The following is a 14821-nucleotide window of genomic DNA, read 5'->3' on the forward strand; positions in this document are numbered from 1 at the left end:
CTTGGATCGGAAGGCCGTTGTTTCGTTGTGTCCCCTTCAATAGTACTGAGACTTGGCCATGTGTATAGCGCTGTCGAGCGTTCAGAGCGCCTCCCGTTCGTTCTTTCAAACTTCTAAGCAAACTTTAATCTGGGATAGCTCAGCCGTAGAGCATGATACTCTTAATCTCAAGGTCGTGGGTTCGAGTCCCATGGGTGGTTGGGGGAGGGGGACGGGACAAAAGATTCCTGCATTGCAGGGGTTGGACTAGATGTCCTTTTGGACCCCTCCCAACTTTACAATTCTATGATTCTATAAGGGAAATCGGTATTTTCCCACCCACCCCTTTCATATTGGAGATGGGAATAGGGAAGAAAAGCAGGGCTGAAGCTTTCAGACTTGAGGTTAGCCGAAAAAGTGACACGCAACAGCTTCCGATGCATTGGGGTTTGATGCTGGGATCTTACTCTCAGGGTGATGCGGCTGGGATTGCAGCCTTCCTTCCTAAATTCCCCACAGAAGCAAGATTCAAAGCAAGGGCTTCCTGCTCAAACAGCTCTCTTGCTGAGTAATACTATGCATGTGTGATCAGAAGCAAATCCCACTGTGCTCAGTAGATTTTACTCAGTAGGATAAGTGTGCATAGGATTGCATGCTTAGGCATGGTGTTACAGCAGCTCTTTAATTAATAAGATTGTGGCAAAGGTCTTTCATACGGCATGTTCTGGTGTGTTGCATAGGACCAGCATTCAAAACTCCCAGCGTTTTGGGATTTCATTAATGCAAACAGTTTCTGAGCTCTGGGCGCAGTACTGCCCATAAGATTTCAGACTGAAACTGCCACTGCTGGAAGGAAAGGAGGACCTTTTTCTGCCTCCCCACTTCCAGCCACTCACTGAAGACAGGAAAAGGGATCCTCATAAGAATATTAGTGGGGAGGGCGGGGGGAAGTATGGCTTTGTTTTTTGCAGTCTTAAGATGAGGACTAGACCATGTGAAAAATAAACATAAGATTCATTCATTTTCAGCTTTGTTTTCTTGTTATTAAAAAAAACGAGCCTAGACACTCCATTGTGGTGCCCATAACCTAGGTTTAATGTGCCATTTAGCTCCTAGCTTTCACATCTCAGAAACACTGCATAAGGCATGCTTGGCAAATCCACACCATGATCAACTCCTGCTCAGAAACCAGTGTCCCCACTGTGGAAGGACGTGTGGTTCCAGAATTGGCCTCCACAGTCACTTATGGACTCATAGTTAAAACTGTGTTTATGGAAGACAATCTTACTTGGCTATGAGTGATCACCAAAGAAGAAGAAGAAAAAAGAAGCCATATTCTACATAATTATTAAAGGGGCATGAGCCCTGTATTCCTTGGCAACAGCTTCAGGATTTAAGAAGAGGAAGAAGAAGAAATGACATCTGTCTCTTTGTGGCCATCTATGCCTATGTTGCTCCTGTTGGGCATTGGTGCTTTCAAATAGTAACAACTTCCTGCTGGGTTAGTTTGTTGCAGCTAAAACAGCCAAAGAGGCCTGTAGCTGCTTAAAGCATAACAAAATATATTGTGATACATAATAAATTTATGCCATTAGCATTCCTATACCAGAGGCCAATTTATCATGAAGTGGACTAGTCCATGAAACTGTATTCCATTATGAATTTGTTATGTTTGCAGGTTTCTTTATTTTTCTTACTTTCTAACAGAGATCCCATCCAGCTACCCCTGTTGCACAGAAAGTGTCATGACCTCCATTGTAAGGAGGGTCCCATTGTTTTTACAGGATTTGGGGGGTTGTTATCCACCTGAAAAATTACACAGTTTAATATAGACCACTGAGCTATTGATTCTGACTGTAACACTTGGGGGAAAGATCTGATGTGTCCTTGGTCTGCAGTGAGCAAACATTGCCAAATTATTTCCTGTCATTTTTATGGACATGCGGCAGTACAGGAACATTGGTGCAAACTCTGTGTCTCTTGCATAAGAAGTGGGTGGGTGAAGATGTTCCATTCATAAACTGCCTTCATTATGAGTTCATCATCGATTGGCAATGTTTCCCCATGAAAAAATGATGTCTTAACCAGGGACAATTTTGAATGACCAAGCTGCCATGCAACTATGGCAAAAACCTACCTGTTTATTGCCATCTATGGCAAGTATGTGTACATTATTATTCAGCGCAAGAATACCCTGCCCTTAACAACAGTTTTTCCTTTACATGTGTGCAAAAAGCATAACTGGTTTTTCTGATACTGGCTGTTAGAACCATTGGGAGGAATTCAATGTAGTTTTAAGAAGATAGTTCCATCAGTTCCAGCATTTCAGCATACCAGATGGAACAATCTCCCCTCTCCTTCTTCCCCATGCACTATTCTAGGAGTTCCTCTGAAAGCCACCACCACCCCCAGCCAATGTGAGAGGCAAATCAGGAGAATAGAGGGGTGAAAAGTACCTTATATTGCCTTCTGCTGCCACGCCTCATTCATTTATTGTGACAGGAACAAAGTGAAACCTTTAGAATAAACATTGCTCCTCTCCTCTACTCCAGACATGAGAAGGCATTTGGGAGCTTTTGCTTCTGCTTCTGATTAAATACAATTCAGTATTGCTTTCAGATCTAAACAGCGGTAAATCATAATGATGGGGTGTGGAAACAAGACAGCTTCATAATCCATAATTTGAAGTTGGCTTGTTGCAGGCAAACTCTAGTTCAGATTAACCTCTCCCCCCCCCACCCCCTTCCCCCCTTTTTTGCATTCAGTGCACAAGCAGCTATGGTTAATCACAAGTGAAAGCTTCCAAATTCCATTCTGCAGCTGTGCCAAGGGAGAAGAAAAAGTGGGAAATATATGAGCCTGAGACTTCACTAAGCTAATTCTTGTCATGATAAACCATGGTTGATTGTGACATCCAAAGACACTGTCAGTGTGGGCTCGAAACTGCATAATTTTTATTGTTAAGAATCTTAAGTTACTGTTGGCTAGAGTACCGCAGATCTGGAAAATGCTATATATTTCTTGGCTATTCACTCGGCCAAGGATTGTAGCCATGTGTGAACTTACAGAAGGAATTCCATCACCAAGTTCATTTTTATGCTGCACAGCAACAGATTTCTGGCAAAACAGTTTCCAGCAGCAGTCCTTTGGCAGTGATAAATACACCTTGAGTAAGTAACATAAATTACTTAGGTTTGATACATCAGAGTTATACAATGTATGTATTTGTATGTAACATTAAGCTAAACCGTGACTTAGTGTAAATGAGTAAACATGCAGGTTGCTGGAGTGAAGAGCTAAGACAGGGGTCAGCAAACTTTTTTCAGCAGGGGGGTGGTCCACTGTCCCTCAGACCTTGTGGGAGGCCAGACTATATTTTGGAAAAAAATTATGAACGAATTCCTATGCCCCACAAATAACCCAGAGACGCATTTTAAATAAAAAGACACATTCTACTCATGTAAAAACACACTGATTCCCGGACCATCCATGGCTGGATTTAGAAGGCGATTGGGCTGGATCCGGCCCCCGGGCCTTAGTTTGCCTACCCATGAGCTAAGCCATAACATGGTTTAGCATCATGTCTGAATCTGGGCTTGTGGTTTGTCTCCCCCAGACAAGCCACAATCATTATCAAGAGCAAGCCTTAGTTACTGCTCATGGTTTGTCTGGCGTGAGATAAACAATAAACACCCACTTGGATGCAATGCAAAGCAAAGCCATGGTTTCAGTCTGAACAGCAGGACTTGAGGTGCAGCAGTCATCATCTTCACTCTGAGAACCTTAATGTTTGTTTGTTCGTGCTTGTGCTCATGCTAAACCATGGTTTGGCTTAGTGTTACATGCAAACCAGGTAATTTCCTAAAAATATTTGCCTTTGTTATTTCCAGAAACTGAAAATATATATGGTTATTTAACAAAGCAAAAAAAAAAAAAAAACACCCAAGGGAAAACCTCTATAGTACAGTATTTTAAAACATAATCTGAAGGTTGCACCACACAAATTTAGAAGTCTTGCAAGTCTCACTGAAGCTATTTAGCATTACATGCCTATTAATTCTTAAATTTTAAGACAGGATATTTCTGGCATATAAATAGGCTGGGTCTACACAGGCAGTGGAATGAAACAGGAACTAATGAACTGCATGATTTAAGCTTGCAGGAGAAAAATTATATTTTTGAATGTCCCTTCTGAAAAATGTGTGGGCCAGGCCAAGGAAACATCCGTTGGATATATTAATCTACTTTCCTGTTTTGAAATTTTGTGGTTCGATCCATCATATGCCCAGTGATATAACCAAAAATGCAGATAGAATACAGAGGTCTTACTAGTTTGGAAAGCATCACGTTTTGGATTAATTTTATGCCTGAACTGATCTTATTCAAATAAACCTATTTCAGATTAGATGTGAGGGGAGAAGGGTGACCCACTCATGACTATTAACCCTTTCAAGGCAGGGGTTTGATTATTTTAAATTGAATTCAGTATATGTTTGTTGCACAGTCCGAATGTGTTATATTTTCTTTATCTCCAGTTCTCAGCTTTTTCAACAAGTGTATCTTGTACATATATGCATTAAACGAAAAGCCTATCCACTTAGATGCCGAGTAGGTGCACCTATTGATTTCTTCTTCTTCTAAACAACTGTTAAAGCTGTAGGATCCCAATTGTATTTTGCATCTGGCTATCAGTATCATAGCCAACACACTAACAATCCCTTCAATAAATTTTTAAATGTAATAATTCATTAGTGGGAATATTTAAGTCTCCAGAATATACCATAATGTTTAAATAAATAAATAATAAATAAAATTTATTATTATATTAACTCCCTCCTTTGGCAATCTTTACAAAACGTTAGTTTATGGTTGCCATCAATTTTGATTTTAATTAATTTTTATAATGTTGCACTGTTTTAGTGTTGTTAGCTGCCCTGAGCCTGGCTTCGGCTGGGGATGTCAGGATATAAATAAAATTTATTATTATTAATTATTATTATTAAAGATCGTTCTGTGTTCATTATTCTGATCTGCAGTTTTCAGTGGATGCAATGTAACTTTTTCTTTTCACCCACCCTCATGGTTAATTGTGACTGGATCATGGGGCAACAGTAGCTTTTTAAAAAAAAGTTTGTGTGGCCTTTCTTGCAAATGCTACATACAGTGGACACTCGGGTTGTGAACGTGACCTGTGCAGGATGCACGTTCACAACCCGCAGCATTCACAACCCGCAGTGGCGCTTCTGCGCATGCGAGGGTTGTGATCCAGTGCTTCTGTGCATGCACAAAGCGTGATTTAGTGCTTTTGTGCATGCGTGACCACCAAAACCCAGAAGTAACCCGTTCCTGTACTTCTGGGTTTCGGCGTGTCCGTAGCCCAAAAAAACGCAACCTGAAGCATCTGTAAACTGAGGTATGACTGCATGATTTATTGACAGCCCCAGTGGGTGGCACTGACATGGTTATATGATTGTAGGTCTGATTTGCGCTATCTGCGGCCAACCCTCCCCCCTCCCAAAAGCTCAAGAACTTCCCAAAAATTGCAACGGTGGGTTGGCAAAAATATTTTCGCACCCGGTATCACCTGACCTTGCTACACCTCTGTCCAGACCATTTAAGTTAATGCTAAAAGCATACCACAGACTGCATTGCAATAAGTGAATGTATTCTAAGCATGTTGAATACTGTGGCCTATTAAAGCCACAGTAAACTATGGAGGGTCATTTCTAGAAACAAAATGAATGGTCATGGAGGCTGCTAGAAGCTGAATTTGTTTAGCTGGTGCTCTGCACATTTTCGCTATCTGCCTGCAGCAGTTGATTGTGTGGAACAGCAGCAGAAGATGTGGACACAGCTTGCCATGTGTAGTACCTGCCTCGTGTACACCTGATCAATGTAGGAAGTGAAGCGTGATCCATGTGTGTTTACTCAGAAATAAGTCCTCTTGTATTCAAAGGGTCATATTCCCATATACGTGTGCACAGGACTGAAGCCTTGGCTTGCAATCCTGAATGCACTTACTATGGAGCAAGCTGCATTGAACACAGTGGAACGTGCTACTGTGTAAAGCATAGGATGCCACTGTCAGACTCCCAAGGTGCCACAGTGCTTTCCATCTGTTCTCTTCATAGCAGGAAACAAAGCAGGCATTTGTGCTTAGTTCATTTCACCCAGCACCATTTCTGTGTAGCCTTCACTCACCATTCATTTTGGTACAGAAGCCCCACTGAAGTGAAGATTGCGCTGCAGCAGTGCTTGGTAGATTGCTCCCTGCATTTGTTTCAGTAAGCCTCTGCATTCTCTTCCTGATGAATACAGCTGCTGATGTTGAGTTATCTGCTAGGAAATTTCAAAATGGACAAAGAAAGTTGAAACCCATGTTTAAATTCACTCTGTGAGTAATTAGACACTGCGGCATTGCCACAGGATGTGGTTAGGAGAAACAATGGTTCAGCAATATTCTAACACAAATTTTGTGTGGGGGGCAGAGAGATAGAGAAAGACCAAATGGTCTGAAGCTTATGGTTGCAGTCCACTTTCACGGTAGTTGTCCGGTTATCTCTAGTCAGATTCCCTTGAATAAATGGTGTGCAACCTCCGTTCCGTGCTGTTTAATGGGAGCAATTATTATTTTATTTGTACAGAATGGTTCACCCCACTTTAGAATCAGAGGTTTGGATTTGAATAGACCCAGAATATTATAACTGATAGGTTAAGTGTTAGGGAATTGGCAGAAAATCCAAGAAGCATTCTTCTCTAGTGAAATTGGAATATACAGTGTGTCTCCTGAAGAGCCAGGATTAAAATGTGAACAGACAGCAGATTTGCAAGAGCTACTCAGCCAACTTTAGTGACTTTCTCTCCTCTACTTTCTTCTCCTGATCAGTCCACAGGAGGTCTGTGGATCCAGCCAGTTATGGTACATGTATGTTAAGTAGGATCTGGCTATATCAGGTTCCTACAAGTGTTGTTGTTGTTGTTTGTTTGTTTGTTCTTGCTGTTGTTACCTACAGAGTTCCATCACTGTACATGGCACTTTACAGAATACAAGAGAACAGGCTACTGGCCAATGGCTTTTCAATATAAAATTCAACATGGGGGAAATAGAGAAAAGGAAGGGAAGTAGAGGCAGGGCTAAACAGGGAAGCAATATACATTAGTTTCAGTCGCACATCCTTAGCCTTAGTTGCAGGCTGTGTTCTACTGGGCATGGGCACTAGTGTGCTGTGCTAAAGGCTTCATGGAAGAGGTGGGTTTTGAAAAGGTAACCCCATGAAGCAATAGAGGAGCCATCTGTTAGCCGTCACTTTAAATAATGCAGATGGGTTTTAGAGAGAAAAGAAACTGGTAATACTCTACAGGATAACCTGAACAAAAACTACCAAAAATGATGCAGAATATTTAGTCTGCGGTAAATCTCATCTTGTTAAACTGATCTTACTTACTGTAAGATAATTTCTGTCCCTAGAGAAATGTTGCGAAGAGGCTCACTTCTTAACATTTGTGTTATCATTCAATAGGCTCAGCTACCAACATATAGATATATCTCATAGCTACTGGAACGGTGGATTAGGAGGCAACCAGAAAAGGGCAGAGGCAAGAATGTGTTGCTTGCAAATTCCCTGGCTGCTGGACTCGCCCTCTAGGAGAGACCAAGACAAAGGGGCAGTTTATTCCTGCAGCTCTGTCCAGCTAGCTTGACACCAGAGATGAATTTGTTCCTCGAAAGAGGAGGAGGTAGAAAAAGAGCAAGAAAGTCCAGCCAAAGGAATAAAGCATAACGGAGATGGGAGAAAGGAGAAAAGAAGTAGCAGAAAAAGAGAGAACAAAAATGAAATGGAAAAGGAGGAAAGAATCAAAGAAAGCTGCATCCAAGCTTGGACAGGTGGGTAGATGACTAACAAACTGACCCTTGAATTCTTGCAGATTCCAAGTTAAAACACCCACCCCTTAATTTAGGTGCACTGCTATAAGCTGCTGTAATGTTTAAAGAAGGTTTAAAGTAACAAAAAAAGTTTTAAAGTAACAAAAAAATAAAGAAAAAAATAAATCATTTGCTCTATGAATCATGTTGAATAGCAAGCATTTCAAAAGGTTTGTAAACTTCAAAACAAACAAACAGCAAATTAGTTAGCTTTACAAAATCTGTTGTCCTGCTGTGGCAAAGTAGCAAGTTTGAAGTGGAAGAGCTGAAATAAGCAATTGGCAAATAGCTTGCAGCTGCAGGGGAGGAAATGGACTGATTATCACGAAAGATCAATTGAGCTGAGTCAGTCTTACAAAAGGAGGACTAATAAATTTGCCACAGGCAAATATATCTGAACATTGTAATATCTCTCAGATCTGTTATGATTTTTAGTTTCTACCTTGTCACCTTCAGTAATTCTTAATTGGTTCTTCTGAGGATGTGATTTTGTATTTCTTGTATTTTGAACTTTGTTTGATGGTTGATGGACTGTAATAAACATTTGATTTATTGAATCATGCAAATCCCCAACTGCAGTCTGAAATAGTCAGGGTTGGCCCACCTGTGAGGCAGACTGAGGCAGCCACCTTGGGCAGCAGAAGCCCAAGGGGCAGTGCCCCCAAAGGTGCCCTGCCCACCCTGCTGCCTCCTCTGATGGCAGAGAAGCGAAATTCTGTGAGATCTTGCAAGAGCTCTGTGTCACTTTGTGGGCACTGCTGCACAATCCAAGGTAAGGGTGCCTTCAGCAGGGATAGTGGGGTGACTCTTTCCTGTTTTACCTCAGGAATGGAGATGTATACATTTCAATATCACAATGTGCAGTGTTTTAATAAAAAGATAACAGCTCTCTATATGCCCACTGCAGACGTGCAACCATAGCATAAGATGGGCAATTTTCCCAGTTTTTGCTGCCAATTTGCCTGCCCCCCCCCCTTATAATGATAAGAAAATAGGGAGCGGGAAGGAAACCAGTAGCATATCAAAATTAACCTATATAGGTATAGTATACTGTATACCTATAACTGGGTTAGCCAGTGTAGTGCCCAGGCAATCAACCACAACCTTCACTAGCTGTGGTCAGCATGGCCAATGATCGGGAATGATGAGAACTGTAGTCCAGCAACATCTGAAGGGACCCACATGGACTACCCCTCTTCTATAACACATCCTACACCTATCTATCCGGAACCAGAGATTTGCAGAAAAAGGTCTTCTGAAGCTCTGGCTAGTACCTGTGGTACATTGGGTGGTGGTTTGCTATAAGACCTTTTCTGAGGTACCAGTTATGGAATACCCTCCTATCAGAAATGCAGCTGGCATGAGTTTTGATGGCAGCTGAAAACATCTCTTCACTGAGGTACCGTATTGGCCCGAATATAAGCCACACCCAAATATAAGCCACACCTTTAAAATTTGGGGGGGGGGGAGAGAGAGAGAGAGAAAGACAATACCCAAACAAAAGCTGCTCCTTTAAAATTCACTCTCACACCTGTTCCGTTTTACCATGTCTATTTCGGCAGTGATATCGTAAAAGCCAATTTTTGTAAGGTCACGAATTTGAGCCGCACTTTAACTTTTCATGGGTGGAATTTGGGGAGAAAGTGAGGCTTATATTGAGGCCAATACAGTATTTCAAAACAGTTGATAAGTCGTCCATTTATAATGGGGAACTGTTTTCTTCTGTTTGCTTGGTATGTGTTGCAATACTGGCCTTAATTTGTTACATTGTGTTTTATAATTTCAGCAATAAGATTTATATTTATAAACCACCCTTATGATGATGTGCGGCATTATTAGAAAACATATAAATAAAAATAGGGAAGGCTGTTAGCCATGGAAGACTAGTGTCGAGTAGTCACAAATCAAGCTGAAAGTTAGTTAACAGGTGTGTTTGTTAGTTACTAACTATCGGTTAGTTAACAGGTGTGTTTGACTTGATGCATACTGGCTTAGGATTGTTCAAAACCCTCATTTCTTAAACACATTGCTATCACTCTTAAGTACGAAATTGATGGCTAACATTCACATTTATCTTTGGAAACAGCAACTGCGCACAGGTAGAAACAAAATTATATGCCATATATGGTGCATGTGCTCTTTGTGCTGCATCGTCATGGAATATAAAGTACCGTACACGGTGATTTCTATTGCCGAGTCCAAATACAGCTTGTTTAGCTTTCTTTTGTTATTGAGGGTAAGATAGACTGACTGGGAGCAAATATGAACTTGCATCGCTTTGACATGTTGACCTAAATTAAATGATGCAGATATAATGGTGTTTAATGAATGCAGCTAGCTTACAAGCACCAGCAGGAGAAAAACACCTCTTCGCTAACTGGAGACAACTGATACCAGCATGGATGTGAAGAAAGGAAAATTAAATCTGATCAACAAATAAATGTTTTTTCTGGTTTTATTTGTTGCTCTGCCTGTTTAGGTTTACAATATTACGAGTGTAGGTCTGTTACAGGAATGGCTTGCCTGTAGCCCACTATATGTTGTTGAACTCCAACTGCTATCAGCCCTAGCCATCATGGCCAATGACCAGGGATGGTGGGTGTTGTAATCTGGCAACATCTGGAGGGTGACAGGTTAGGTACCCATGGTTTAAATGTTTCTTGAAAGTAATTTCCCCTTCAAGTGGATTTCTCTCTGAACCTATACATTGGTACCTCGGGTTAAGTACTTAATTCATTCCAGAGGTCCGTGTTTAACCTGAATGTTCTTAAACTGAAGCACCACTTTAGCTAATGGGGCCTCCTGCTGCTGCCACGCTGCCGGAGCACAATTTCTGTTCTCATCCTGAAGCAAAGTTATTAACTTGAAGCACTATTTCTGGGCTAGCCTGAAGTGTATGTAACCTGAAGCATATGTAACCCGAGGTACCATTGTACTGCTAGTTATAAATACAGTGAACCTCCACTCTCCCATGGAATTCTTCCATACTTAATCTAGGACAAGGAAAAAGAAAGGATATGAATTTTATTAAAAAGCACATGCAAAAGGGTAGTCAAAACCTTTGGTTAACCTATTTGGTATGAAAAGACCTTATCTGAAATCTAAAAAGTACATACTAACTGTAAATTTGAAATGCCAGGTTGAGTCATTTTTTAATTAGACCATTACATTAATTTCTCTGTTTTTTGAATTGAAACCTTCCCAATGCCTGCTTTCCCTTGATTATTTCCAGCAGTAGCCATGTGTAGTATAACATCTCATTCTGCTGAGCAGGAACCTTGGGTTGGATTGGGGGGACCATTTTATCAGGTGGCAGGTGGCAAAGGATGAAAGCCCCTGCTCCCCAGATTGGAGCCTCTGTACCTCCTATTTAACTTTTAAAAGCCATTGATAATTGTATGAAGGGCATGAATTGTTATTTGCACTGGTGGATATCCAAATGAATACAGATACCAATGATCTGAAATAAGTTTATCTTCTGCATGCAACAGTCAGATAAACAATGCAAATGCAGGGGGATTTCAAAAGCTAGTGAAAGTCTTATGCTATCCACCTTTGCAGAAGAAGCATGACAACCAGATGGCTAAATTAAACATTATCACCTTTTGCTAAACAAAAAAGTCTAAGCTAACACAAGCAAATCAGTCATGAGTAAACTCATGATCAAATATGGAGTGAAAAAAGAAGCTATGAAAAGGATGGCTTATAATTTCCTCTCTCGGCATACGCTCTTATTGTTACTTTGTGTTCTGGCACCTACTTCAAGGGTCTGGATGGATTTCTGTTTCCACCCACCCTTGTTCTGGTGGGTTCCGTTTCATAAACACAGAATGTCTATCATCTGTGAAGGTGAAATTTAACGGCATTTTGCTTTTATGAATGCCAGTTGGTATGCAGGGATGGTGATGATTTTCTCAACAATTGAACTTGCACTTGAGCGGAGCCCCGTTAATTCAATCTACAGTCAGAAGAATAGGTTGGCTCCTGGTGTGTGAGAGTGAGTGAAGTGTCAAAGGCCAGGGTAAAGAATCACAGAGTTGGAAGGGACTCTGAGGATTATCTAGTTCAACTCCTTGCAATGCAGCTGCCAAGAGATACATTTTCAGCAGCTTCACCTCCGTAGGGAAGGAATTGCGCAGCTTAGGAGCTGCCACAGAGAGTGCTCCTTCCTAAACCACCACTTCCCAAACTTGCAAGGGCAGTGGTACTACCAAGATGGCCCCCCTCTGTTGATCTTAACTCCTGGGAGGGTCTGTAGGGCAAGAAGGACAGATTCTTCCACTCTGTTGTCTGAAATTATTGGTCCTGTCTCTTGCTGTTGATCAGCATAACGGAACTGGTAAGCACTTCATCCGTTTTTCATGAAATGGTTATCTTTGCACTAACTAGTGATGCCATCATGTCATGTGCAGTTGACAGAAACGAAACTTGGGCTGGATGGCATGTATAAGATGGAACTGCCTTATTATGATATAACTCCTCACACCCACCTCTGCTAGCCCTCACTCTGAAAACTGGTACAGCAAAACTGTCAGATGTAAAACTGAGACTCTGAAGTAGAAACTGTCAACAGCTAGCAAAGTACCCTAATTTGCTGAGGGGTTTGTTCCTGTTTCCCCTAAATATGCAATAGGATGTATCCATTTCTCATCCTCTGGCTACTTAAGTAGTTTTTAGCAATAATTGTTTTTTAAAATGTAATCATACAAACATGCACAAAGCAGGCAAAGCATACACAAACTCACCCCAAAATAATATCAAAATACTGGGGTATACAAGCAAATGGGAAAGAAGACTAGATTCAAAAATAATAATTTCTAGGTATGTTGGCCTAGATGTAGGTAAATCATATTCAATTAAAACTATTTGGAAATAAGATATTTATGGCTGGAATTTAGACCATAACTCTGATTCTGAAATGGTTTCTCCCAATAATAAAATGGCATTTGTATTTACACCCCCTTTTTGAGGTGTGTGTGTCTTTTTTATTTTTTACTTGTTTCTGCCTATAATTACCAGTGTTTCATCTCTACTTAAAGCTCATGTGTTGATGTTCGGTTCGCTTAAACTGCACATTCTCTACCCACTCAACCTCCTTAAGTGAACTATTGCCTGTTGTCAAACCTTGTCTTGTCTGCGTTTCTGCTGCTTAACCTACATTTCATCTAGTGAGGAAAAAACCCCATGTCTCTCAATGTGTATGGCACATTTTTGATGTGATTTGTGTCACAGTGTCAAATTGTGTTTATTCACTGTGAAATAAGAAATCAGTCCTTTTAGAATGATAGTGTTTAACTTTAAATGGTTCTATCTTCAGAAATGTATATGTGTACAATGGCTTATTTAAGAAGGTGTTTAAATGCCCAAGAGGTTATCTGCAAACCTCACCCAGTTATTAGGGGTGCTTGAAGAACCCATTCTTTGTGAATTCTGATTTGAATTGGCTTGATCTGCCTTCCTTATTAATCTGTGGATAAGAACACAGCTTATCTTGCAGATTTTTCTGTTCTCTTAATTTTGTGGTGCAGTTCTCAGCTTAAAAAGCATAGCAAAAATGCATATATATCAACATGTAGCATAAATTGCATTTAGAAATTTGTATTTTGTGAGAAAATAGGATAAAAAATATGTACTTAAATACAAAATTTCAAGCATGTTCTTTTGCGGGGGGCAGAATCACATATTAATGTGGGGGAGAGAGAGAGTAGATGTGTGCAATTTATGTGACACTGACATGGACCATGAACAAACTGAACCGTCAATCCCTAATTTGAATTTAGTTCAGCTATAGAGACTTCTGATAATTAAACTGAATGTGACTTAGGTAAAGGTAAAGGTACCCCTGCCCGTACGGGCCAGTCTTGACAGACTCTGGGGTTGTGCGCCCATCTCACTTAAGAGGCCAGGGGCCAGCGCTGTCCGGAGACACTTCCGGGTCACGTGGCCAGCGTGACATCGCTGCTCTGGCGAGCCAGAGCTGCACACGGAAACGCCGTTTACCTTCCCGCTGGTAAGCGGTCCCTATTTATCTACTTGCACCCGGAGGTGCTTTCGAACTGCTAGGTTGGCAGGTGCTGGGACCGAGCAGCGGGAGCGCACCCCGCCGCAGGGATTCGAACCGCCGACCTTTCGATCGGCAAGTCCTAGGCGCTGAGGCTTTAACCCACAGCGCCACCTGCGGAATGTGACTTACTTCTGAGTAAACATGTTTAGGATTACAGAGCAAGTTCTATTAAATTCCAGCTAACTAAGTTCTCTCTTTGTTTGACAGGCACATTTATTTATAAGTTATCTGAGACACAAGCTGACTCCCCAGTTGTGTTACATAGCCATTTATTTATTTTACATAGTCAACTGAGACAATTTTTCACAGATTAATTCATATTCTGCATATGCTGTGCATTTCAAGTATTATATACATTACCTTAGTATTAATTACCACAATCCCACATGATAGTACAGTATTATTATCACCTAGTGGTGATATTTATGCCTGAGGCCAGATTTGGAAAAGGCACTTGCTTCCTCTCACACTTAAGCACTATGATCTTTTAGGTCTTAGTGAATTGATATAATTGAAATCAATTGGATTTTTCTTGCATATACTTCCCCACTACCCATTAATCTTAAGTACATAAAGATGCTATCCAGAGTAAACCCATTCAAATTAATGGATCTAACTTAATCATGTCCTTTAATTTCAATGGCTCTGCTCTGAGTAAACCTTAGCTGAATGGCACACTCTCATATGAATCCTATCCCAGTCTCAGCTTTCTGATGAAGTATGGTTACTTTGAAAGCCTTTGCAGGGACAAGAGAAACTACGCATGCTAAAGCAAGATACAAAAACAAAGCCAGCTCAAAACATAGCATGGCATTGATGCCTGAGAACAGCAAAGTTTAGGGTTTCCTGCTAGG

The 14821-nt window shown here is 40.9% G+C and overlaps 1 protein-coding gene across 5 annotated transcripts in view; it reads left to right on the plus strand.

Moving 5' to 3' along the window:
• The window catches only part of DOCK10 (dedicator of cytokinesis 10), a 200589-nt gene that overhangs the window by 33910 nt on the left and 151858 nt on the right, over positions 1-14821 (plus strand). For 2 of the 5 annotated variants that reach the window (XM_081910282.1, XM_081910271.1), the window contains exon 1: positions 7663-7864. The exons of the other annotated variants lie outside the window; for them this stretch is intronic. In XM_081910282.1, the coding sequence (XP_081766408.1) occupies positions 7766-7864 (99 nt within the window). In that variant the 5' untranslated portion in view covers positions 7663-7765. Of the gene's footprint in view, positions 1-7662; positions 7865-14821 lie in introns of those variants that run through there. 5 annotated transcript variants of the gene reach the window in all.

This window comes from Podarcis melisellensis (assembly GCF_964234715.1).
Source record: "Podarcis melisellensis genome assembly, chromosome: 5".
In the NCBI taxonomy this organism is placed as follows: domain Eukaryota; kingdom Metazoa; phylum Chordata; class Lepidosauria; order Squamata; family Lacertidae; genus Podarcis; species Podarcis melisellensis.